The 26077-nt window shown below is 41.8% G+C and overlaps 1 protein-coding gene across 2 annotated transcripts in view; it reads left to right on the forward strand.

Moving 5' to 3' along the window:
* The first annotated feature begins 651 nt into the window (after positions 1-651).
* The window catches only part of LOC116037264 (protein unc-13 homolog A-like), a 34579-nt gene continuing 9153 nt past the window's right edge, over positions 652-26077 (forward strand). Inside the window, exons 1-31 of one of the 2 annotated variants that reach the window (XM_031281083.2) lie at positions 652-1148; positions 5726-5755; positions 5993-6092; positions 7957-8074; positions 8236-8359; positions 8985-9055; positions 9244-9286; positions 9725-9754; positions 11049-11262; positions 13283-14380; positions 14491-14593; positions 15850-15893; positions 16527-16605; positions 17121-17135; positions 17254-17328; positions 17436-17655; positions 18376-18603; positions 18853-18994; positions 19254-19423; positions 19603-19718; positions 20231-20394; positions 20602-20755; positions 21047-21115; positions 21341-21430; positions 21823-21957; positions 22160-22287; positions 23037-23122; positions 23275-23401; positions 23489-23585; positions 25540-25683; positions 25780-25857. In XM_031281083.2, coding sequence (XP_031136943.1) covers positions 1127-1148; positions 5726-5755; positions 5993-6092; positions 7957-8074; positions 8236-8359; positions 8985-9055; positions 9244-9286; positions 9725-9754; positions 11049-11262; positions 13283-14380; positions 14491-14593; positions 15850-15893; positions 16527-16605; positions 17121-17135; positions 17254-17328; positions 17436-17655; positions 18376-18603; positions 18853-18994; positions 19254-19423; positions 19603-19718; positions 20231-20394; positions 20602-20755; positions 21047-21115; positions 21341-21430; positions 21823-21957; positions 22160-22287; positions 23037-23122; positions 23275-23401; positions 23489-23585; positions 25540-25683; positions 25780-25857 — 4314 coding nt within the window. In that variant the 5' untranslated portion in view covers positions 652-1126. The remainder of the gene's footprint in view (positions 1149-5725; positions 5756-5992; positions 6093-7956; positions 8075-8235; positions 8360-8984; positions 9056-9243; positions 9287-9724; positions 9755-11048; positions 11263-13282; positions 14381-14490; positions 14594-15849; positions 15894-16526; positions 16606-17120; positions 17136-17253; positions 17329-17435; positions 17656-18375; positions 18604-18852; positions 18995-19253; positions 19424-19602; positions 19719-20230; positions 20395-20601; positions 20756-21046; positions 21116-21340; positions 21431-21822; positions 21958-22159; positions 22288-23036; positions 23123-23274; positions 23402-23488; positions 23586-25539; positions 25684-25779; positions 25858-26077) is intronic. The other variant, XM_036004911.1, reaches the window with a different exon arrangement.

The following is a 26077-nucleotide window of genomic DNA, read 5'->3' on the forward strand; positions in this document are numbered from 1 at the left end:
GTAAAGACATTAGACAATACAAAGCATGTGTGCACCAGTATCAAATGGATCCTTTTTGAAGCATCAATTGAATATCACATGCTTTATGATGATGTGTTTTACTTTTTTTTATTATTATTATCAGGGCCTTAGATGGCACTAAGAACAACGAGATCGTGTTCTCTGTATTTTTTCGCGGAATGAGGGGAGGTGGGGGGACATTTACATTCTATAACTGAAAATACACAGTTGGCTCACATTGGCTGATTCCAGTATTTGGATTATATTTCATTACCTTCAGGTCAACCTGAAGTATATAAAGGATTCACCACCCCACTATAATTGTATTCCCGGTATAGAGCAAGGCTTTGAAAGGGGATTTAAGCCGTCATATGGGAAATAAAAATGTAGCCTAATTAGAAAAAATGGGGGAATGGGACTCGTGACCATTAGCATATAAAACATGTAAATCCTGTCCTTAGCCCTGGCTATTATTATGTCTTCCTTTCAAATAGGCCTATGTTAAAATGAAAATATGAATTGATTGAAGAGCCTGCCAGAGCAGGCTTGGCAAGTGCAATAAAATAAACAAAACAATACATTTTAAATGTATACAGTTAAAATAGTGGGTAGCCTATTTTAGAAAAAAGACAACTTGGTGTGTGTGACTTTGAAAACAATGAATGAAATTCCTCGCCGACATCACTGAGTGCATTACACCGGCCAGGCCCATCCCGTCTCCTCCGTTCACCCCACCGCGAGCCCCTCTCTGCCTGCTACTCATCAACCGTGACGTCAGGGCGGCGCGGGGGAGCTGTCCTCGCGCGGAGGGTGCTGCTGCTGAAACAAGATGGCTGTGCGCGCAGGAGGAGCAGCGGAGGAGAGCTGAGGCAATGCAGAGGAGGAATGAAGAGGGGGGCGAGGAATTCACTCCTGTGCTGTGTGTCTTGTCCTGTCAAAAGAGCAACAGCTCCGCTGAGAAAGAGACAAGCGCTTTCTGACATTATGCTAATTGGTTTCCGTTATCATTTAGGGTAGCAGTTTGGCGGTTTGAGTTTTTTTGTAACCAAGAGACAAACGGACTGACCAAACAAATCACGGAGCACTCAGTAGAGGACAGCCGGGGACCCTCACGCCGCTATCAGAGATGTCCCTGCTATGTGTGGGAGGTAAGAGAGGAAATTAAAAGGGCAATGAAAACCCTTTATGTTTGATGTTATTGAAGTAGCCTATCACTTGCTCGCGGTTTAGCTGCACCAGTTGTCTGACAGAGCCTGCGGGCTGTCAGCTCCGTAGAAAAGTCTGTGTAGCCGGAGCACCGGAGGGTTTGTGCTGATCAGTCATTAAATCACACGGTAGATGGTTAACGGGAACACAGCACGTTTATAGTGTGGGGGATGCCACTGGGATAGGCTACTTTTACCGGCACTGTTGCAGAATGACATGTTTGTTTAATTTACTCAAATAAAGATGCCTTGTGTGAATGAGTTCTGACAGCAAAGAAAAGAGACACATTTGTTACAGGCATTCGTGACTGTTAATAGTACCAGAAGCTCTTTGAATTTCTATAAATGTCTACATGGAGGAGGAGAACCGCTGTTTCCTCTCCCGGTGGGTACTGTTGCGGCGTGTGTGTGTCATTCGCTCTGTTCATTCATGCGTGGGCAGTCAAAGGAGGTGGAGGAGGACGAGGAAAAGCCCCTGCCGCTGCTGCTGTTGCCGCACCGCCGCTTTGCCGCTCCGCTGTAGTCGTGAGGGAATACTAGTCGGCTGGAGATGCTCGTCACTTCTCGACGTTTTCCCTAAAGCGATGCGTCACCTCCTCTTACCAGACTCCCTGAAAGCTCCTGATGCTGACACTGTTGCCTCTCAGTGCGATGAATAAGCATCTATGATTGCTTATAATCAAGTAACACCACCTCCAGCTTCACACACATCCACGACGCAGTAATCAACGCATTTTGTGGTCCTTTTGTTGGACACACAGGGGCTGAATCAAAATAGCAAAAACAACTTTCTCGAAATTATGAGAGTGTTGTGTTAACTAAATCTGGAACAGACAGGAATGACAATTAGGAAGGTTTTTGCTGGGCAATTTGTCGTCATTTGACTTGATTTTAAGCAGAGGGGGACCTATAAAAGTATGTTTTAATTATTGATTACTTTCTCAATGATTCTCAATTGATTCTCAATTAGATTGATTAAATTTGTTGGTCTATGAGATGTCAGAAAATGGTAAAACAACATCAACAATAGCTGAAACGATAGGTTCATTATTGTCAAGTGAGCCAAAGAAAATTAAAATCTGCAACTATATTGATCATTTGTTACTTGTTTTTAAGTAATAATTTAATCACAAATTCCAGTTATTGTCTTCCAGCTTCCGGAAGAATTGGCTTCTTGTTTTTTTTTTTGTTTTTTTTTTGAGAATTTCTTAGCCTTTCTTTGCCTGACAGTAAATTGAATATCTTTAGGTTTTGGACTGTTGGTTGGACAAAACAAGACATTTGAAGACATGACCTTGGTCTTTATGATATCGTGATTGTTTTTTAACCATTTCCTGACATTTTCTAGACCCAAATGACTAATCAATTCATAGAGAAAATAATTGGCAGATTATTGATAATAATAATTATTAGTTGCAGCCCTAATTCCAATCATAATTGCCAAAAACCTGAGGTGATGTCTTAAAATGGCTTGTTTTGTTAGACCAACAGTCCAAAGCCAAAAAATATTTAGTGTTTGATCACATAAAACAAAGAAAAGCCTCACGTTGGAGTAGATGAAACCACAGAATATTTGTCATTTTACTTAAAAAATGACATATTGATTATCAAAACATTTGCAGGTTATTTTTCTGTCGATCAACTAATCAATTAACCAACTAATCCTTTAAGCTCCAAATCTGATCAAGCACTGGTCAGTGAGGTATAAGTGTGTAGGGGTATGTTTAAGCTCAAGACATTTGTCATAGATGGAAAAATGGCAATTATGTGGGGACAAAATGAAAGTTAAGGGGGGTTTCAAAGTCACCTTTTATGTCAGGGCCATTATGGATGCTACCCCACCTCATCCTGTCCCGCCAGGTCCACCCACTGTCTGTCCCTGCACTGAGTCAGTCCCAGGTGTCATTAAGACCCTGAGCAGTATTCATTCATAAACACCGGCTGCGGCTGTCAGTGTCGTGGACTACGAGACTTGGCAGAGAGCCCTCTTTCTGTTCCTGTTACATCATTCATGCTTACCTGACTGGAGCTATTTCTGGCCTCCACAGTACTTTGCGCCTCTTGAATAGGCAGCATTTCTTTGGAGCATCTGCCGACAAAGCAGAATTCAGAAACAGATACAGATTAACTCTGAAAAACTTGGCATCTTTTCCTTCAGATATACCACATATTTTTGAAGTCCAGTTTTCTCCCTGTCTTGATTTGGACATTAAATCTCGGAGCGTAATGTCTCTGTCAGCAGTTGCAGGGACTACTGCAGATCTGCGTGTATATATATGATCCTTCAGAATAAGGCGCTGTCCATCAGAATCATGTCAGCCCTCATTTTGTCATTGGATGGCTGAACTCAGCTCACCCACTCCCTTCTTTACATTCTCTGACAGTTCATGTTAAAGGGTTTGCTTGATTCCCTGTCAGGTCTCTGTTTTCTTGGCAATCTGCTTAGTTCCCATAAGTCAGAGTCTGCTGTGTCAGAGGTACTTCCTGAATGAATTCTCTGCTTAAAAAAATGCGGTTACGCAAAACTTACTGTCAGGCCTTACAGATTGTGCTGTGCATCCTCTGATTAAAGAATAAAAAACCAAGCACACTTTGATTTGTTATGTCCTTTAAGACATTTTCAGATGGTGATTGATAGTTATAGCTTTGACCTCGTTTTCTGAATCGAGGCCACTTGCCCATTCCCTACATTACAGTAGATTTATCCAATGTTACGTCCTGTCACAGGCCTATTGTTTATGAGTTATAGGCACTTGCATGTACAGTATTTGTATGTGTGTGTTGGGGTTGTCCTGTCTGCTTAGATACATGCAATTGTGACAAAATATTGTTTGTGGGGCTTGTGGACATTTCTCATCGTAACTCATCCTGTCAGAGAGATTTATGATTGTGTGGTATTATAAAGCTTCCACTGTCGAAAATCCAATTCCTTTTATATTGATATTCACTTACTGATATATTTCCAGGGCTGCTTTAGTGTTGACACTAAAACACAGCACAAAGCAGGCTCTAATGTGGTCCGCCTAAAAAATGTAAAGGACTGCTGAAAACATAGTTTGGCTCCTTTCTTGTCTTCATTTATTCATTGTATTGAATTATGTCATTTTCTTTTAACATTGACAGTGAGCTTTCAGCTACAGCTGTGTTGAAAACGGAACTGGACATCAAAAGGATGTCGAGCCAGTGCCAGAGCAGAATATTGACCTTAAATTAAGATGCAGACACACCGATGTATGTGTTTCCATGTAGGTTATGGGTGTCGCACATGTTGAGTTGACATTAAGGTTGGTGAGGTATAAATTGGAAGCAGAGATATTTTCATTGCTGCAGGTGCATGTGAGTGAGTCACTGCAGTTGAGTGCGTGTGTGTGCTTCTGTGCCTGCTGATGTAACAGCATGGCACTTAAGCTGCAGATTTAGCTTAAGTTTGAGTGTTTCATGAAAGTAAAAGTAGTGAGGAATAGAAACGTGCCTTGCTGACTCAGGGCAATTTAACGTTGGTTACTATGGTGACCGTATCTGGTGTGCATGGTCTGCGGAGAATATTGTGAGATAATTCATGAATTAATAAAGGTGCAGGTTCGGTTACTTGAGCTTCATTTGAATTTTGTTAATGCAAACCTGTGTGTGCATGATGTGTACACACCTGCAGTGTGGCGTGGGGATCTGGAGCATGTGTGTGCGCGGTGGAGAGCATTACGTCAAAGCTGGTAAAAAGGTGCTGCAGAGAGAAAGCCTGGGCTTTAACTGTACTTTGAAAAATCCTCTGACGCATTGTGTTTGATAAAGGTGGGAATTTTCCCACAAATTCCCAAAGTTAAGGCATGATTGGGCCCTTTCATGTTGATCAATGTCGTTCAATTTTAAAAGTCTGAAAAATGAAATGATTTCCCACCACATCTACTACTATTGCAATTGGAATTTCTTCTATTAAAAACATGTTATTAATGGAAAAATACGTATTTTGACCACCTGATTAATCCATGCAATATGGTTTTTTTTATTTGCATGTAGGTGGTATACTGTACTTTCTGTTTCCGCCCATGTTTTTTTCAGTGCTGTGTGTTTCTATGTTTTGCCACCATACTCCATGCCAACATGTCTGTACCTTATGGCAATGAAGCAGAGTACTCATTGCCATAAGGTGCAGACATAGTTGCAATTTCAGTTTTCTGCTTTAACACTCTTTACCCACTACCAGTTAGTGGTGATTGGCAAATATGTCTTAAATGTATTAAAACTCCTCGACGCAGCGGCCACGGGTTCGATTCCATGTCATTCCCCCCCTCTCTCCCCTTTCATGTCTAAGCTGTCCTATAGAAATAAAGGCCTGAAATGCCCAAAAATAATCTTACAGTAATTTCCATTTAATGTAGTATAATTTACAGACGTTGTTTTAATTTATCACAAGCATCGTTTCCTGTTCTCTGTGTAAAAGTCAAAAAAAGGAGGATGCAGTTCAGAAGTGAAAGCAGATGGCGTTCCTGTGTGTGACTTTGTCCCTCTCTGTGTGTCCACAGTGAAGAAAGCCAAGCTGGATGGACCCCAAGGTAAGACCAGGGATCCTGGAAATAGAAAGAGGGAGAGACTTGCTGTTATGTGACATACATCTTTAAGCAGACTGAGAACAGATTACATGCTGCAGCCATTAATGGAAATGAAGGGATGGGAAGTCAGTTACTTTGTAGAATAAAACATCTATATCCAACAGGGCCTACCTTATTATTTACTAATGCAGAGGTGTTTTGTTGTAACGCATCCCTTCTTCATCCCTCTCTCCTTAACAGAGAAGTTCAACACTTATGTGACTCTAAAGGTGCAAAATGTGAAGAGCACAACCATTGCTGTCAGGGGCAACTTGCCCAGCTGGGAGCAAGACTTCATGTTGTGAGTCCCTCAAAACTTCTCCTTCTGTTTCTCCCTCTCCCTTGCTCTTTCCTCTGCTTTCTCATTTCATCCTCTCATCTACTCTCCACTTCAGCTGCTTGAGTGCTTTTGTGTTTTGTTTTTTTAAATCTCTGTCACTTTCTATCAACCTACCTCCCTCCCCTCTTTTTCACTCCTCCATCCTAAGTGCCCTTCATCCCTGAATTGTTTCACGTAGCTCTTCCTCTCCGCATCCGCACCTCGGCCTCCAACAACCGTCTCATCCTCTTTTTCATCTGCTCTCCCTCGACACTTCTGCCCCTCTCATCCTCTTTCTCAATCTTGGCTCCCTCCCAGCCTCTCTTCCTCTCCTGTATCACTTCTTCTAAACACGGCTCCTTGATCTTCATCTACTTTTCCCTCCATATACCCTCTTCCCTCTCCTCCTATAGCTCTCCAGGCATCATTAGCAACATTTTCCACTTTTAAATGAGTTTGTTTGAGCTTGTGTTTCGATAAATATTGGAATGATAGCTCGTTGCCATTATTAAACATTATACAACACAGAGTATTTGGCATGCAGAGAGAATACCAGTGTGGTATTGACAGTGTAGCAGCATATGGGCGATGAATAGTGAGAATTGTTTAGCATGTGGGATGCGGCAGGCAGGCTGACTGCGGAGTCCTGTGCATTTGTATGATGTTTGGAGGCGTTGAGCATTGTACTGGGGTTGCATCAGTGAAGCTGTGTTATGTAATATTTGGGCTGCAGAGAGAGACTCATCCCCTCCTTCAAACTGCCTTTAAATGACTGTACCCCGTGAGTCACTGCCATGTATCAAACAGGCACGTTTCCTAAAAGGAGTCACCACTGAGATGGGAAATCCAGTACCCCTATTTCTTAATTAAAGTTCCCACTCTCTCCCTCCAGGCATGCAATACAATCACCTCCTCCACTGCCTTCATCACACTCTTCTCCGTCTCTTTCTTTATTCATCCTCCTCTCTCTCACTTTTCTTTCTGTCTGTCTGTCCTGCTTCCTGCAGTCTTGTAAATGTTTTATGTTAGATTATCTCAGGCTTGCTCCCACAGAGATGGGTCTTATATTTGTCACAGTGAAGACCGCAAGAAATTACTGTGCATCTTTTGTGTGTATGAGTGCCTGTGTGTGTTTAGCATTTGTCTTTAAACAGTGGCGGAAGAAGTACTGAGATTCTTCACTCAAAAGCACCAATACAACAATGTAAAAAATATTCCATTACAAGTCAAAGTTCTTTGTTCAAACCATAGGTTTGAACTCCTACTTGAGTAAAAGTATTATTAATAGTATCAAAATAAAAGTACTCAACATGCAGAAAAATTGCCCCTGTGAATAATGTATTATTAGTATATTCAAGGTGGAGATAGTTTTAAATACTTTATATACAGTTTGGTGGTTTAGTCCAGTGGTTCCATACCTCGTCCAAAGGGTCACAAGATAAATCTGAGGGGAAAAAAACAACAACAGAAAAAAACTGAAAGAAATAAACAAAAATGCTTAAATCTTTTGGACTTTTCTCTAAACTTTGCTGTTTTGTGAAATAATGGATAATTTACCTTGAAGGTTTAATCTTTCAGTGCACTGTATTGGTTAATGATATGCAGCTGTCAAATAAATGTTGTAAAGTAAAAAGTGCAATATTTCCTTCTGAAATGTAGTGGAGTAGAATTAGTAAGTAGCATAAAATAGAGATAGGCAAGTAAAGTACAAGTACCCTAAAAATGCACTTAAGTGTAGTAGTTGAGTAAATGTACTTAGTTACTTTCCACAGCTGTCTTTAAATGTGTTTTATTACGTTTTATCTTGAATTTTAACTTTCCTGTTTATCTTTCTCTTCCTATCCAGCGAAATTAACCGCTTGGACCTGGGTCTGACAGTAGAGGTGTGGAACAAAGGGTTAATCTGGGACACCATGGTCGGCACTGTGTGGATTCCCCTCCAGGGCATCCGACAGTCAAATGAGGTTTGCCACCAACCACCAGCACCACATAAGAAATACTGTAGTTGAACACTCTGTACTCAAGGGACTCACTCAGTTGCTGGTTGGACATGTTTTCATCATGCTCATTTATTTGTACGGCATGTTGTTTGTGCCTCAGCTGCAAAATGTTTTCCTATACGCAGGAAGGTCCGGGGCAGTGGCTCACACTTGACTCTCAGGTCATCATGACTGATAATGAGATCTGTGGCACCAAAGAGCCCACTCTCCACCTGGTGCTGCTCGACACACGCTTTGAACTGCCTCTCGGTGAGAAATCAATATTCACATCCAAGTGAGAAACTGTTAATAGGTGGGAGAAAATGAGAATATGAAAGTATAGGAAATCATCAGCCCATTAGGGAAGGAAACGATGACTTAAATAAATGATGTCTGTCTGTATAATTTCACATCAAATAGTGATTGATATATGACCACCAATAATCCCTGACTTATTAATTAGAATAGATGTATTCAAGGCTGTCTGTGTGTATGTGTGTCGGGGAGAGGGTTTGTGTCCTTTCCTTCTCAGTGATCAAGCTGTGTTCCTCTTAACATTGATTAGGTGTCATTTTCTTACTGTTTCCTTTTCCTCTGGTCGATATTGTACACCTGACTCCTCAGTTTGTGGACCTGACCTATTTATAGAGGTTTGGCTTTAAGGCTGTAAATGAAAAGGCCAATTTTCAATGTCACTGTGTTCTTAGCAGGCCAAAGTATCTGGGTCAAATAATATTAGCAAATGTGTTGTTTTAGATTAATTTGTCGTCATTTGGGTGGAGTTTGTAACAAAGAACAAAACAGTTTTTAGGCAAAACTATTTTAACAGCTTACGTGGGTAAAACTCCATTAGGGTTTTTTTGCGACCTGAGTTTGTCTTGTTGTTTTTTTTTAGATATCCCTGAGGATGAGGCACGATACTGGGCTAAAAAACTGGAGCAGCTCAATGCCATGAGGGACCAAGATGTAAGCTGTTACCCCATTTGATTTAGTACCCCAGTATATCCTTACATTTAAGGAACATGATTAATCGGGGGAATAACATTACAAGATGAAATCCAACATTACATTTTCTCCACTTCCTGTCTATAGGCAAAATACTTTCAGAATGTCATACAGTTTTTTAATTTGTCTGACTCCATTATTCTTACCAGGAGGAGCAGGAACGTCCTCTACGTGTACCAGGAACCCAGTGCTGTAAGTAACCAATCACTGTGGGTACAAACTAGTCATTTGTTTGTGCTGAACAAGAGATTTATATGTTTAGCTGTTGAGATGTAATTAGATTGCTTAAGCTCAGCGTGTGCATTATGCTTGTAACCACACATGGGTTGTTGTGTGTTAGAGGGGAAAAGATTGCTGCACTGTAAAGGATCAATAGCGGTATCTGATGTCTGGAGACGAGCTCTTCCAGGATGCTGCTGTGTTTCCACTATTGACCCCGCCTGCTGAGCTTGCTGAGCCAGCTATCTGGTGCAGGTGGAAAGACTGGGAGCCTCAGCACTCCCTCTGTGCTCTCTTTCCATTTACCTGCTCTATCTGGGAACTTTGAAGCATTAATTGTGTGAATGCATGTTACTGTTTGGACATCAGTGCAATTCATAATCAATACTGACACTCTCCTGTTCATTGCAGGTAACTGGAGTCTATGGGGAGACCAACAAAGTAAGTAAGCAGTACATACTGTACATACAGTGCAGTCCATAAGTATCTGGGGAATCACATGTTTTTAATTGATTTGGTTCTGTAAACCATCACATGAGGTTTGAAATGAAACAGTTTAAGGTTAAAGTGCTGACTTTAATCTTCCATTTGAGGGTGTTTACAAGTATATTGGATAAACAGAATAACAGTGTAGGGACTATTTGTTTTTGGTAGAAAGTAGTCCCGATGAAAAACAGCGAGGTCTGTGGATTAGCCAAAGTAATTTGGGTGAACCGACCCTTTAACACCAGTCATTGTTTAATTTTAAAATCCAATGTTCTGCAGTGCAGAGCCACAATAATGAAAAATATGCAAATGTCCAAGTACATGTGGACTGCACTGTCCATAATGCACATAGAAACATGTTGTACATAGATAGATATATGCATACATTACATATATGCAAAAAAAGACGGTGTGTCTCTATCTCTCTCCCTCCCTGTCTATCTCTTTCTCCCTTGCTGTGATTAGCAGATGGTCTTATATAAGTGTCTGTCAGACTCACCCACACAAATGCAGAGACTCATCATCTCTGGTCACACAAAAGGGAAAGAGCAGGGGGTAATGATAGATGCTGAGCTGATGAAGTGAGAGAGAGAGAGAGAGAGAGAGAGAGAGAGAGAGATGTGGGGACACAGTTGAAGTGAGAAACAAAGTTTGATGCCTTTAATTAGTGTTTACACGCCCAGACATATGACAATGAGGTGTAAGCCGTGCACACCCGCCTTCATCGGCGTGCGAGAGGCGATGATGGATAATGATGAATGATTAATAGATGCTGGTTTCGCTTTTGACTGATTCAGCACTGTTAAAGTCTCTCATTACCTCCCTCCGGGATGTTATATCTGATCTATGGACACCACAGAAAAATAAAGCATCTCCTTAGTGAGCAGGATTGGATTTATGTTCAGTTATGATGATGAGAATGAGAAGGAAGCCGCAGATGATTTTCATCATGTGCTTCATGTATGGATGCACTCTCAATGACCTATATGGGTCTGATAAGAGTTCAGTAGTGGTGCCATCTCATCTATGTTATCTGTAATTACCATGGTACTAAAAGAATGGTTCAGTGCTGATTAGAGCCTCTTGTCTCTGTGCCACGTGACAAGTCGTCAATTGGGAGCAGCACTTTGATGATGTTCTTTTCTCTTTCTCTTGTTTTTCCTTTCTCCTATTACTGCACTCTATGAGGACAACATCAAAAAGTCTGATGAATTTTTTTCTCTTGCCATGCGCATGTGCCTCTGTGCAGATGAAGACCCAGACAGCGCTGTGGACGACAGGGACAGCGACTATCGCAGTGAAACCAGTAACAGCATCCCCCCTCCCTACTACAGCACATCCCAGCCCAATGCCTCTGTCCACCAGTATCCCATCAGCCACCAACACCGCAGCTCCAGAAGCTTCTCCTACCCGTGCTCTGGCAACAACCACGACCTCGACTACCAACAACAGAGGACTGTCAGGTGTGTGCCTGCTTTAGTGTAATTAGGAAGTGGAAGTAATGATTATCTTCGTTATTAATTCATTTTATGATTTTTTTTTTCTGATAAATTGATAAATTGTTTGGTTTATGAACTTGTGAAAAATGTGCATCACAATTTAGTGCACAAGGTGACTTCAAATTGCTTGTTTTGGCCGACCAACAGTCCAACTCTCATTCAGTTCACAATGATTTAAAACAGAAAACCACAGCAAACTGGGCTGGTTTGGGACAGCTCCAGTCAGAGGACCTGATCTGACCCTCATTTCCTAACAAAAAGCTGCTCCTCAGACCCATATGCATATAACATAACAAACATAAACGGACCCAGCTGTACTGACTTGATCTGCCCCGGGGCCTCTTTGTCCTTGGGGTCCAGCCAGAGAGGTCCTCCAAGAGCACACACACACACACACACACACACACACACACACACACACACACAGCACTTTTGGTTGTTGTAGTGGTTGTAGTTGTAATAGTTGCTGCTGTTTTACTTTTGTTCTGGGTTGTCTGTGTCTAGTTCCCCTGCTGTTTTTTTGCGGTGTCATAAGTTTGATTTGCTTGTTTTCATGTTGTCCACTTGTATTGCACCGTAAACAAAAAATGTACCAAATGGTACCAAAATTATAATAGATTAATTTTCTGTTGATTGACTAAACAATGAATGAACTAACTAAATGTAATAGTCATGATGGCTAGTTTCACGTTAAAGGTAAAGTTAAGACTTGACTGTGTTAGTATTAGTGGTGATGTTTGGTTTAGCGCTAGGCCCTTTTCAAAGGAGACATTTTGACTTGTCATAGTAGGAAAAATACAGGAGTTATTAATAACATTAACAATGTCTTTGTTCTCTTCACGTGTCCCAGTAAGCCATGATAGTGAGTGAGCCGGCACGTACAATACCAGGAAACTGAAACTGAAGCAGCTAAATGGAATTCAGCCATAATTAATTTTATTATTTATACCTGCACTTTATCTACTGACATGTCAAAATGCCTATTAGTGAATGAACATAGTCACTGACATTCTGCCATGCCGTGTGTGCGTGTGCCAGTCCTTCATTGGGCCATACAGACCAAACGCTATTTCTCTTTCAGAGTTGTTTATAATACTCTTTCATTTCTCAGGTTGAATTGACACATTTCTCACAGACTGGAAATGAAACTATGCATCCCTCCACCTCTTGCTTTATGAATTATTCAACTGGCATCTAATGGTCAATACTGCACATAAGATTAGCTGCTTGTGTGAGTGTATTGGACAGGGCAACCTCCCCACACCCCCGCCCATTCTTGTTCATTTCTTTTTTTCTCAGCACTCTACACTCACTCACTCCCTTCTCTTGCTTTTTTTGTTTTGTCTCTGTGCTCACCACTCCCTTCCCTTCTTCCTCCCCCCCCCCCCCCAATTATGAAAATGATAATTTTGCATTCAATTTATATAGCGCTTTTTAGAACACTCAAAGACACTTTACAGAGTTTACTGATTCATCCTACTTTATCTCTGTGCCTCTAGTTTTAAACAGCCCTATTCATCAAGAAGTATAAATACCTTTTCCCTGTTTGTTGCATTTCTGGATGCTTGTTCTTTTTCTTTTGTCAGCTTTCTGGAGGCCTTTCACCTTTCTGTTCTGCTCTATTTCTCTCTGCTTGTCTGGTACTCTTGTATCCCCAGTGCCTTTCATCGATTAGCCATCAGCATTATTCCTGGCCACCCCAAGACATGTCAAAAAGGTTTTTAGTGGGACTGTCCGATAGAGTACAAAGTCTACAGGCAATTGAGTGCTCTAATAAAGTGCTCTGTAAGCATTTTGTTGACACTACGGTTCATAAACGGAGGGTAAACCGTTTAATTTACATGTGTACGTGTATACATGCAATAATAACCTGAAATAAAACTGCCTCTATGTTCAATATAAAACTGTATCCCTTTTAAGTAATTTAATTCATCTCTCTCTTGCGTCTCAACTCTGTTTCTGTTTTCTCTTCTCCTCTCTTTAGTCCCTCTGGGAGCTATGCATCGTCTGCAGAGCTGAGTCGGTGCAGCAGTCAGCTCAGCGAGGAGGACTATGGCGGTGAGTATGGAGAGAGGGACCCTTACGACGAGAACGACTCTTATCACTCCTGCCACTCCTCGGTTAGCTACAGTAAAGGCTCTCCAGACTGGGACCCTGATGAAACCCAGGGTGCGTACAGTGATGAGGGCGGCTACTGCAAAGATGGAGGAGAGGAGGCGGCTCTGTATGAGGAGGATGACGGAGGACTGTATGAGGGAGAAGAGGAGGGCCTCTATGAGGATGAGGAGATGATGTATGATGATGAAGATTTGTACAACTTGGACGGGACCCTCAGTGAGGACCTGGAGCCTCCATTTACCCCCACCCCAACGTCAACAGCCCCCACAACTCTGGATGTACCCTGCTCCAGACCTCCTCTGGAGAAACAGCCGTCCTTACACCAACAGCAGCCCCCTACTCAACCCCCCAACCAAACATCCAACCAGTCACATCCCCCTGGCATGGCCCCATCAGGACAGCCCCCCTCTGGTCAACCAACAGCCCAACCACTTAAACAGCAGCCTCAAACACAGCCTCAGCCACAGCCAGCCCCATCTGCCACTTCCTTCTTCTCAATGGCCAAACCTCTAACAGCTGCAGTCACAGGCTTGGCATCTACTTTCCTGTCTTCTGTTCCCACCGCACAGCCTGCCCAGTCTCACCCTCCAGCCTCATCCGTATCTCAACAACACCAGTCTGCTGTAGCCAGCGTTGTCCCTCCATCCCATCCAGGCACCATGGCTAACTCAGCCTCCCAGCCACCCTCGACTGCCATGGGCCCTTCCTCCCAACAGACCCCGTCCTCTGGGCAGCCTCAATCCCATCTCAATGGTCCTGCCACCACACAGTCAGCTGCCCCTGAGGACCAGGCTCTCCAGCTGGAGGAAGAGCCATGGCTAGAGGAGGAAATGATGTTGGAAAAGGAGGCCAGGACGCCCCCTGCTCAGCCAGAGGACACGCTCCCCATGGAGGAGACAGAGGAGCATTTTGAAGAGAGCAGGCCGGCGACGCCAGTAGAGGAAGAAGAGATGCCACCTGAGAGGTAGGAGAGAAGGTTGGAAGGATTTAGATCAATGAACTACACAATAAAAATAGACCAAAAGAGAAACATTTTTGCTAAAAAATAAAAAAAACCCCTGTTTTTTGTTTTAGTCCTCCAGTCATAGAGGAGCCCAAAGAGCCAGTGGATCCAGCAGTCAGAGCCAAAGAGAACTGGCTAAGGCTCTACAATAAAGTCTTAGAACAGCTTCGGGAGGTAAGATCACTGGTTTGAACACCGACCCTCACTCCAAATTCTAGTCCAGTGCTCCACAACAGTCTAGTGCAAATCCCAGAGCTGCAGGCCTGATTCAGCTCCACCCTGTAATTTAAAAGACATACACCACATTCAAGAGACTCTAAAAGTGTCTACCAAGTGTTTGAAATATGAATGTGCAGTGCATTATTTATGTGCAAAGACAGGGTACATACAGTAAGTTCTTGAGTTCTATTTTGATAGTGTTTTTTGCCAGACAACAGAAAGCAGACTTAACGTGTTTCATATTCTATGATTGCTACTTTTGGTTTTGTTAAATTAAAAATACTGATGGCTTGAAAGACAGCCAACTTTTTTTTGTTTGGCTGCAGCAACAAACCACTCTAACTCCAAACTGCTCGATTTAATTGTACACATTAAGTTTCGCTTGATCAGTTAGTTTTCACTTGCATATTTTATTCACATCTTATGTTGGTCTTCATTACCTTTGAATTCAGTTGTGCAGAGAATTAATCACTTGCTTCGATGTTTATGTTGCTGTGTGTCACGTTGCGTTTTTGTACATTTGACTTCCCTTCGTTTGTCTTTTTTTTTTTTTGTGCCGAAACCCACTTTGTTTTCTTTTCAGTTTCATGTCATTGCCATAGTGACACTCGCATGCACTTTGCTCGGCCGTCATTGGAGCATGCTGACAGGTAGGTACAAACTGATTGGATGCCTGAGAGAAAGAAGGAAATGCGACAGATGTCTTGTTGAACTCCTCACTGTGTGTAAATAGGCAATTTCACTATACTCACTCATCTTCACAACAATTGATTGATGAAATTGATTGAACTTTTCTGTTGGATCTTGCAACAGATATCATCCAGTCTGATTAAAAGCCACACTGCGTCAGATTCTCCAAAGACATATTTGATTTAAAAAAGAATTTGGTTCCCAATTATGCTTGCCTATGGATCACATTGCTTGGCAGATTTCTTCAGCTTTATTTACAAGTTGTACACATTGTGTGAGACATTTCAGAGATTCTTGAGCAGACCTATTGCTCATGTAAGAGTTTTTACTGACCCAGCCCACTTTCGACCACTAATGCAATAACTTTAATTGAGATTTTAACAGCCCAATAAAGCAATTTCACAATCAGATAACTAAACTGTGGCCTCATTCATAAAGTAAATGAATGCTAGAAAAGGCTGCGGGGATGAACTTAAGGTTGCTTGTTTCTTCACCTGACATTCCTTCTTTGTCTCTCTCAGGCTCGAGGAGAGACCTCAAACTCGCTGTGGTTTGGTAAAGGAGGGTAAGTGTCTGCTGTCAGTTCCTCAAGTAATAGACTTTATCTTACATGGAAGACATTATACATCACACAGTGTATTAGTCAAGCTAATGCAATAACTCCATAACTGAAACACAATTAAAATGATCCTCAGATCATCGTGGAAACCTGCCACCGTCGCTTTAGATTGAAAAATGCCCTTCTTTAGTCCGGGGAAGTCCTCCGTTCTATTTCATTCTGATCCACAGGGTCATTCAGCTCCTGGCATTTGGCCAGTAAGTATTGAACGGCAGTGGGCTGCCCTGACTTAGCTGGCATGTCATTTGTAGATGAGGCAGACCACAGAATGGAACTAAGGCTGCATACAGAAGAAATGCTAAGTTAGCCTAATAGAAACACAGCAATTATACCCAGGTGTGTGGAGTGTTGTTCCTAGTATGTGAGATGAGGCAGTCTGCGTAATTATTAAACTCTCCAGTGAAGTCCTTGACTGGAGTAGCATGAGAAGCAATGATAGCGGGAATTACATCTGCCCCATAGTAATAAAAAACATGATTTTGTAGTGAGACATTTTGATGATAGAATTGTTTTATCTACTGTAAATATTGATGAACATATTTATATGAATGTATAATGGTTGATACCTTTCTTATTCAGAATGGGAGGTGCACTCTACAGTATTGACAGCATGCCGGACCTTCGCAAGAGGAAAGCCATTCCTCTTGTCAGAGATCTGGTGAGAAACAAACATTGACACACATACAAACAATAATGTACACTAATATTGTGGGCTGCCCATATGGGGGTGCCCTGGAATCATTTCTGTTGCAGACATTATTGGTTTCACTGAATCTTAGTTTACTCTAAAACACTCATCTCTCTTCCTGCATTTTCTGTACTTCCCAGCATTCCCTTTTTCTATAATCCATAGTGAATATACTGATAAAGGCTACTTATGTTGATTTCCCTTCCACAGCTGTGTCATATGCTTGATTTGTTGATAAATAAGTTAAAGGCTTGCATATCTGTGCTGTTAATGTAATAACCGTAATTAATCAATGTAGTTACACTGTTCTCTTATAGAGGTTAGAGCATAGACTATTAGATGCATAGTGGCTTACACATACACACACAATGCATCGTAAATACTTGTACAGCTCGTTGTTTGAAATTGCTAAAATATATTGTTTGTTTTACACTTTGTCTCTCTCTCCTCTCCTCCTCTGTGTCATCACTGCCTGGACTCATCAGGCGTCAGGCATCATGGTGAGTGCTTGTTTATCCCCTACAAATATGTTTATCACTAAATCAAATATAAATCTCAAGTCCACAGTGTTGTTCACATTTCAACAAACACTTGTTCTGTTTGCTGTCTTGTTTCCAGTCTCTCGTGCAGAACTCTCGTAAGGCTGGAATCACGTCCGCCATGGCTTCCACTACTCTCGGCAATGAAGAGCTGGTGGGTTTCCTCATGCCACGTCTTCTTCACAATTCTGTTCAGGATTTTCCAACCTTTAATCAATGCTGGTATCAAACTCACATTTCTCTCCTGTATGCCCTTTGCAGAAAAGTCATGTTTATAAAAAGACCCTGCAGGCTCTGATCTACCCCATCTCGTCCACTACTCCACATAACTTTGAGGTGTGGACAGCCACCACCCCCACCTACTGCTACGAATGCGAGGGGCTGCTTTGGGGTATCGCCCGACAAGGCATGCGCTGCTCTGAGTGTGGCGTCAAATGCCACGATAAGTGCCAGGATCTGCTCAATGCTGACTGTCTGCAGAGTAAGGAACACACACACACACACACACACACACACACACACAAAACACACACACAAAACATATGCATCTATTTTTATTTCGGTATACACACACCCAGCCGTCCACACAAACCCCAAACCTATTTTAGCTCCTCCTCTGTATCCTTCTGCCCGATTGACATCCCATTATTCTTGTCCTCTATCCACTCTCACATTCTCCTCCCTTTTCCTTTCCAATTTATCTCCTGAGTAATGTGCTGTCATACCCCTGCCTACCCTCTCTCTCTTCTACCCATAGCCTTTGCATCCATACTGCTTTGTCTAATTCAGCTCCACAAGGGGTGACTTATCCAATTCCCATACTGATTTTGGAGTCAGTCTATGCAATGCATAATTCATCGATGTGCTGTCTCCAAAGAGTCTCATAAGATCTTGATGCCAACAACATCTGTTGGTCTTTTTCTCTCCGACTATCTACTTTTTCCTGACCAGATTGGTAGTTAAGTGGATACAGTTTCCGCCATAATATTGTGAGGTTTGGGGTTTGATCCCTGGCCAAGAAATGTCGAAGACTTTCGAAATTGATCCAATGTTATTTTAACTTGGCACTCAGCTTTAAAGAGATGGATTGCAGGGAAACAGGAGATAAGATGCTAGCCTATGCGCCATATTGCCTTGGATATATTTTACACTATAAACTTCTTCTTCCTATATCCCTCTCTTCATTCATCTGTCTCATCAGGAGCTGCAGAGAAGAGCTCCAAGCACGGGGCGGAGGACCGTACCCAGAACATCATCATGGTACTGAAGGACCGCATGAAGATCAGAGAGAGGAACAAACCAGAAATCTTTGAGCTAATCCTGGAAGTGTTCGCTCTCGACAAAACAACACACGGCGCGCAAATGAAACAAATCAAGCAGAGCGTGCTTGATGGGACGTCCAAATGGTCAGCGAAGATCAACATCATTGGTAAGTTAAGGGTGTAATTTCTTACGTATACACATACAGATTGTAAAGCCCATTGAGGCACATTTGGGATTTGTTATTTTGGGTCATAGAAATAAAGCTGACATGCTGTTTGTGATATAGATATCAAGTGCTGTTGTTTTCTTTTGTTATATTAATGTAAAAAGATTTTCAAATAAAATCTAAGTATTAGTCAGATAGCTGTATAGGACTTTTATGTAAACATCCCTATGTCTCTTGTCCCTCCCTTAGTGGTATGTGCTCAGGGCCTGCAGGCTAAAGACAAAACAGGCTCCAGTGACCCTTATGTAACTGTTCAAGTTGGGAAGACCAAGAAGAGAACCAAGACCATCTACGGAAACCTCAACCCTGTCTGGGAAGAAAACTTCCACTTGTGAGTATAATGGAAAGTTTCAAATGCTGATATGTCATTTTATGTCACTATAATGGACGGTGTAGTGCTCTGATTTAGTGTTATATCTCAGAAAATGAATTCAAGAAACTTCATTTTTTATGTTTTTGAATGACTGGAGAACCATGCAGTACTTAGAAATGAGTGTATTTTCCCTCGTTTCCTCCACCAATTTGTTCCTCTGCATCACAGTTCTTGACTTCTTCTGTTTGCCAACAATTTCTGTCTCTGCCTCATCCAGTGAATGCCACAACTCGTCTGACCGCATCAAGGTCCGCGTGTGGGACGAGGATGACGACATCAAGTCGCGTGTGAAACAGAGGTTCAAACGTGAGAGTGATGACTTCCTGGGGCAAACCATCATCGAAGTCCGGACTCTGAGCGGGGAGATGGACGTTTGGTACAACCTGGGTGAGTTTTCAAGATAAGAGAAAAGACGGTGGAGAATTAGAGATGGATGAGAGGAGCAGCAAGTCACACAGAGATAACGGAACAAGAAACAGATAATTGAAGTGCTTGTCTATGGTAGATAGAACAGATTTCAGCCCACTAAGGAAGCATGTACTGTATGTCTTACTTTCATTTGACAGACAAGAGAACTGATAAGTCTGCTGTGTCAGGAGCCATCCGGATGCACATAAGTGTTGAGATCAAAGGAGAGGAGACGGTTGCTCCTTACCATGTCCAGTACACCTGTCTACATGAGGTCAGTCGGAGTGAACATCTGAAAATCTTCCAAATGCTGATGTGGTTATTTGCACTTGACATAAAACATTAAATATGCAAGAGCAACCTTCTGAGTTAATTAGCTCCAGTCAATTTAATTCTGGGGTTCACATTAACACAATCGATCACCATGTGAATTTTCCGTTTCTGCCTTCATACCCTGGGAAATTTGCCTTCTTTTTATATATATAAAAAAATAGCGGTTTAGTTGACTTCATAAGCATTTGTCTGGAATTATTGAGCCATTTTCACCAATATAGGGTTATATTGACTTCCTGGATATGGGACAGCATAACAATGTTACTCAGATGATGTCATTAGGCCTTCTGGCTGTCCAAGCATTAATACTTACAGTAGATCTATTGCCTCTTAAATGAATATGTATGGCCTCGCCTTTTTATCTGGCTAATAAGATGTATTTTAGATTTTTTTTTTTTTTTTTTTTTTTACAATCTTCCTTTTTTTACTTGCCTGTCCTTTGTCTTTGTTTAGCATCTGTTTCAGTACACCACTGAGGAGCAGAACGGTGGTGTAGTAAAGATCCCTGATGCCAAAGGTGACGATGCCTGGAAGGTGTATTTTGAGGAGACGGCTCAGGAGATAGTGGACGAGTTTGCGATGAGATACGGAGTAGAGTCCATCTACCAGGCCATGACGTCAGTCCCTCAACTATTACTCTGAATGTTTACCTTTTGAAAGTTAAATAAGAAACATCAAATCCTGTGTTAGGAGCATTGGTTTTATTCCACTTATTTTTATACAGTTAGATAATAAATACATATAGTGTATTAGGTTTTCTAATATGTGGATATCAGGAGCAAGTAAATGCACTAAATGTTTTTTTTGCCACTTCCACCCTACAGCCACTTTGCTTGCTTGTCATCCAAGTACATGTGCCCAGGAGTGCCAGCTGTGATGAGCACCCTGCTTGCCAACATCAACTCTTACTACGCCCACACCACCCAGTCCTCCAATAATGTTTCTGCCTCGGACCGATTTGCTGCATCAAACTTTGGCGTGAGTCCCTTCTTTATATATGTGACTATATTCTACAAGAGGTCTTATATTCTAACTGAAAAATGCTATACTTATATTAGTTTTAAAAACTCCTTAGAGATGACTAGCTCTTGGTCCCCTTGGGCTGTAAATGAAAGTTGGTTTAATGTGGCCCTGCCTACTTTTCCAAAAGTCCAATCAGCTGAGTCTCGCCAGGCCCGTAGTTTGTGTAGTCAAATGTTAACAAATAATCCTTTAACTGTAGTGTGTTTCTGAGTGGTTTATTCTGTTTTTGTGTCTTTTCCTGTTTAGAAGGAGAGGTTTGTTAAACTGCTGGATCAGCTGCACAACTCCCTGAGGATTGACCTGTCCATGTACCGGGTACTGACTGCTTCTCTCTGTCCTAACAAAGTTACTTACTGCTACAATCCACATCTGCTTGTGCTATGTCTGTGTGCATGTGTGGGAATGTCTTTTCTCAGTTTTGAGATAAATATGATGTTGTCTTGATATGGTCACAGCTAATATTTATTTCCTTCATCTTGCTACCTGAAGAAAAAGAAAACTTTTAAACTTTATAATCGTCTCTTGTAAATGTGCTTTTAGAATAACTTTCCTGCCAGCAGTCCTGAAAGACTACAAGACCTCAAGTCTACAGTTGATCTCTTGACGAGCATCACATTCTTCAGGATGAAGGTAAGGATGACTGGATCTTTTCTTTTTCTTTCCTTTTCTTTTTGTTTCTTTTCTTGTCTTTTCTTTTATTTTATTTTCACATTAGCACTTAACTCCAAAACAAACATGTTAAAAATTTCCAGTACTTTCTGGAAAGTAGCCTAAGGCGTGAACTAAGAATCAGCTGAACATTAGCCTATCCAAACTGAAGCTATTAACATGAAACTCTGTGTGTGTCTGTGTGCATTTGTCAGGTTGTTAATGTATTTTGGTGCGATTTGTGCAGCTCAGTGAGTTTATGGTTAAAGTCCCACTACGATAACCTCCTGCGACTGAGACTGAGACTGTGTGTGTCTGACAGTTTGTTGAGGTGAATTGGATTCAACCATATGTTGTGTAACATTTGTGTTCAGGTCCAGGAGTTGCAGAGTCCCCCCAGAGCAAGCCAGGTGGTGAAGGACTGCGTGAAAGCCTGTCTCAACTCAACCTACGAATACATTTTCAACAACTGCCACGATCTCTACAACAGGGAATATCAGACAGACCCTGTAAGTCTGTGTGTGTGTGTGTGTGTGTGTGTGTGTGTGTGTGTGTGTGTGTGTGTGTGTGTGTGTGTGTGTGTGTGTGTGTGTGTGTGAAGCCTTTGCAGTATTCCTGCTCTTTAGTGCCGCTACTGTGCTTTCACTGCAATGAAATTCTTGATGGATGCAGCTATTATGAAATTAATCCATAACCTCTTTCTGTCTCCAGTCGAAGGCAGTCCCTCCAGATGAACAGGGTCCCAGCATCAAAAACCTGGACTTCTGGTCCAAACTCATCACTCTCATCGTCTCCATCATAGAGGAGGACAAAAACTCCTACACTCCTTGCCTTAATCAGTGAGTCTCTGTTCATAACATTAGCTTTATTTCTCAAATTTTGCATGCAGAGGCAGTCCTGGAACTTTATATTCCAGTTTGGGGAAAAAAACAAAGGCTTTATGATGTAATAGCTTTATGGGATTTGTTTAAAGAGAAAAAAGCAAAGCAATTATGAGGAGAGGAGTGTCCAGGAGTGTCAGAACCAAACAGTCAAACAAACAGCATGTGTTTGTTTTAAAGGTGTGCCCTGTCAGTTCCAAATGGAAAGTAAAGCAAATGTACTCACTTGGAATATCAAACTGTAAAAACAAAAGCATCTAACTGTTCGACAAAAATATCTTATTATCTTTGTATTAAAATGCTGTGTATGTCTGTACTTGCAATGTGTACTGACAGTAAACCTCAACCTTAACCTTTACCTTAGTAAAGTTAGCCTCTGTGTAGACAGACAAGTTATTCCTGTACATCAGCTGCTTTGGTGGATGGGGGATTTGGATCATGCTACTTTTAAAAAATGTTAATGTAATGCTTATGATTATGAATTTAAATGAACTTATTGGCTTTGTTTTGTGAGACAATGAGGATAATAGTGTAATCATGTTAGCTTTTATTTTCTCTGGTGCATTTTCTGTTAATCACAGCTACAAAAATACAGAGGAAACACTGATGGAGTTACATAAAAAATGAGGCTGGGTTATCTTGTTAAATAATGAAGTTCCATTACTGGATACAGAGCTGGATTTAAGTCTGAGTACTGCCTCTCATAGGTTTCCCCAGGAACTGAACGTGGGCAAGATCAGCGCCGAGGTCATGTGGAATATGTTTGCACAAGATATGAAATACGCCATGGAGGGTAGGTGTTTATGTGTATTGTTGGGATGAGGGGAGGTCATGGGCCTGGACATAAGAGGAGTCATTAGTTTGTGCCAGGAGTGTGTTTTTATGTATGGAAAACAAGTGGTGAAGTAGGACTTTCCTCATTTGTTGTTTCTCTCTGATATTCAGAGCATGAAAAGAACCGCCTGTGTAAAAGTGCAGATTATATGAATTTGCACTTCAAGGTGAAGTGGCTCTACAACGAGTACTGCAAGGAGCTGACCACTTTCCAGAAGCACGTACCTGAATATCCAGCGTAAGTGTCTTATAAACAGCATCCACACTTTTCCTCCTACATCTACCACTTAGCTCATATTGACTCTGCTCATTCCTTGTTCTGCAGCTGGTTTGAACCATTTGTCATCATGTGGTTGGACGAGAATGAAGAAGTGTCCAGAGATTTTCTGCATGGAGCCCTGGAGAGGGACAAAAAAGACGGGGTAACTGTTTTCATCTGCATCCTTCATATGTAAAATGTTAGCCTACTTGCATACTAACAAGTGTTGTTACAAAAGAAACCACAGTCTGTTGCTAGCATTTCTGCACGTGCTATAAAACACAACCTCTAAATACAAGACTACACCAACAATTACTAGTTTTCCAATCCTTAGTTGTAGATTCCCGGTTGAAGTTGTTTTCCTAATTCTTATATAAAGGACTTTGGGAATTTGCTTTCTGACCAAGATTTACGTATATTAGAAGATTGGTACCACTCACAAGTCTGTACAGTATGAAGCTACTATCAGCAGCCGGCTAACTTATCTTAGCATGAAGACGGGGGGAGACAGCTAGCCTGGCTCTGCCAAAGGTAGTCTATATCCACGACCTTCCATTCCGGGATTGCCCTGTTGCTGCCGGAAATGCAGACCAGATTTCTGTTACCTAATGCTTACTTTGTGTTGGAATTCTAAACACCGGTGGATTTATGTGGACTGTGGTTAACTGCTCCTCAGATCTCTGCAGGGTAAATCCAGACAGCTAGCTAGACTATCAGTTGAATCTAAGTTTTCTGTTGCACAACTAAAACAACTTTTGAACGTTCCCCCAAAACAAGTTCCTTCCTGAGGCTATTTTCCAGCGGTGCACCGCTTATGACAATTTTGATTGGTTTAAAGAAATTCCAATAAACCAGAGCATGTTTTTCTCCGCTGTGTGGACTAGCCAGACCCTCCTCCGCAGCTCTGCAGCATTGTGGAGGAAGGTCTGGCAAAGCGAGACTAGTCCAAAGGCAACAATATCTGCCTACCAGCACATCTAAAGCTCACTAATGAAAATTGTATTTCTCGTTTGCTGAATCCATACAAAAAGTAGAAAAACAGCACTGGTTTTATTGACGGTGCCTGACTATTTCTTGGTAAGGGGAGTGACTTCCTGGAGTTTGTTTCCAGTATTTGTGCCAGCAAGCCTAACAGGCTGATGACAGCAGCTTCACATTTACAGGACAGACACTACAGTGGTATCTATCTTCTTATCTAACTCTCGGAACTAAAGGAGATAATCGTATTACCCAAAATGTCTTAACTGTTTCTTTAACAAACAATGTCAGCTTACTCTAGCAAAGTGTGTAGGAAAGAAAATTTGAGGAAAGAGTTTTGAAAAAAAGAAAAGAAACAGGCAGTCATGTGAGACTTAAGTTTGACTATTTTCATATTCAACAATCACATTCTGCTGAGACAGTAATAAAATACAGTATGAAAGCTAAATTTGACTTCCAACCTGCAGCATCTCCCCCCCCAAAAAAAAAAAAATCCCCATTTTATTCAGGACAATTCACACCATCTCTCCTGACTCAGCACATTCCAGGCTGAGAACAACGTGTTGAAGGCCTCAAGGCAATCAATAATGACTCATTCCGAAGGCAAATGAAAAAAAACTTCATTGCGGATTAGTGCAGATGCTATAGCACAAGTCGATGTACACTCACACAAACCTACCACACTCAGTCTCACTCGTGCCTACACATTCACACAGCAGGAAGGTCGATTCAAAGCAGCTGAAAATTCTCCCAGCTCACATGTCAGGACTCCTCTGGGTCCAATTACTGTCGCCACAGGCTGCTTCTGCATTCCTGTGTCAGCGAAAACAGTGGTCCCTAGGCCCATTCACATAACACTATTCACTAATGGCCAGGCTGTTAATGAGGGCCCTGCTCCTCATCATAACCCTCTGATCGCCTCCATTACTCTCATCCAAATCACCTCACAAATCTTTTCATCACAGTCACGTGCAGCTGAACAGGGGTCAGTTTCATTGTCCATGATGTGCAACAGTGCTGTGAACTTCTCCCACAGGTAGCCGTCACTTTCAGTGTTAATCACGCTCAGATCACAGTGCTGCAGCATCAGCACCACAAAACTGCTTCTCACACTTTCCCCCTTTCTTGTCGTTCTGCAGTTCCAGGTCACATCAGAGCACGCTTTGTTCTCCTGCTCAGTGGTGGACGTGTTCTCTCAGCTCAATCAGAGCTTTGAAATCATCCGCAAACTGGAGTGTCCCGACCCTCAGATCGTTGGCAACTACATGAAAAGATTCGCCAAGGTGATTTTGACCTGCTAATGCTCTCACATGTCTTTACTCGAGTAGTCGCTCTTAATGCAGTATATTTCTCACTGTAGGTGTGTTTCTTTCTCTTAGACCATTGGCAATGTCCTGCTGTCTTACGCTGACATCATTGCAAAGGACTTTCCAAATCATGTCAAGAAGGAGAAAGTGGTAGGTGTTAAAGATCTTCTAGAGTAGAAGACATAACAGTGTGTAAAATGTTTGCCACAACAAGGTACCAGATGTAAATTTGTGTCAGCAGAATAAACAGCAATGACTGATTTAATAGTTTAATTTGAACTCCATCAAGAGCATTGGGGTATGTGGTCAGGTTGATTCATTCTAGCACAATAAACTGCTCTTTAATGTTACAGCCGTGCCTAGAATGCAG

Source organism: Sander lucioperca, chromosome 9 (assembly GCF_008315115.2).
Source record: "Sander lucioperca isolate FBNREF2018 chromosome 9, SLUC_FBN_1.2, whole genome shotgun sequence".
NCBI classification, from domain to species: domain Eukaryota; kingdom Metazoa; phylum Chordata; class Actinopteri; order Perciformes; family Percidae; genus Sander; species Sander lucioperca.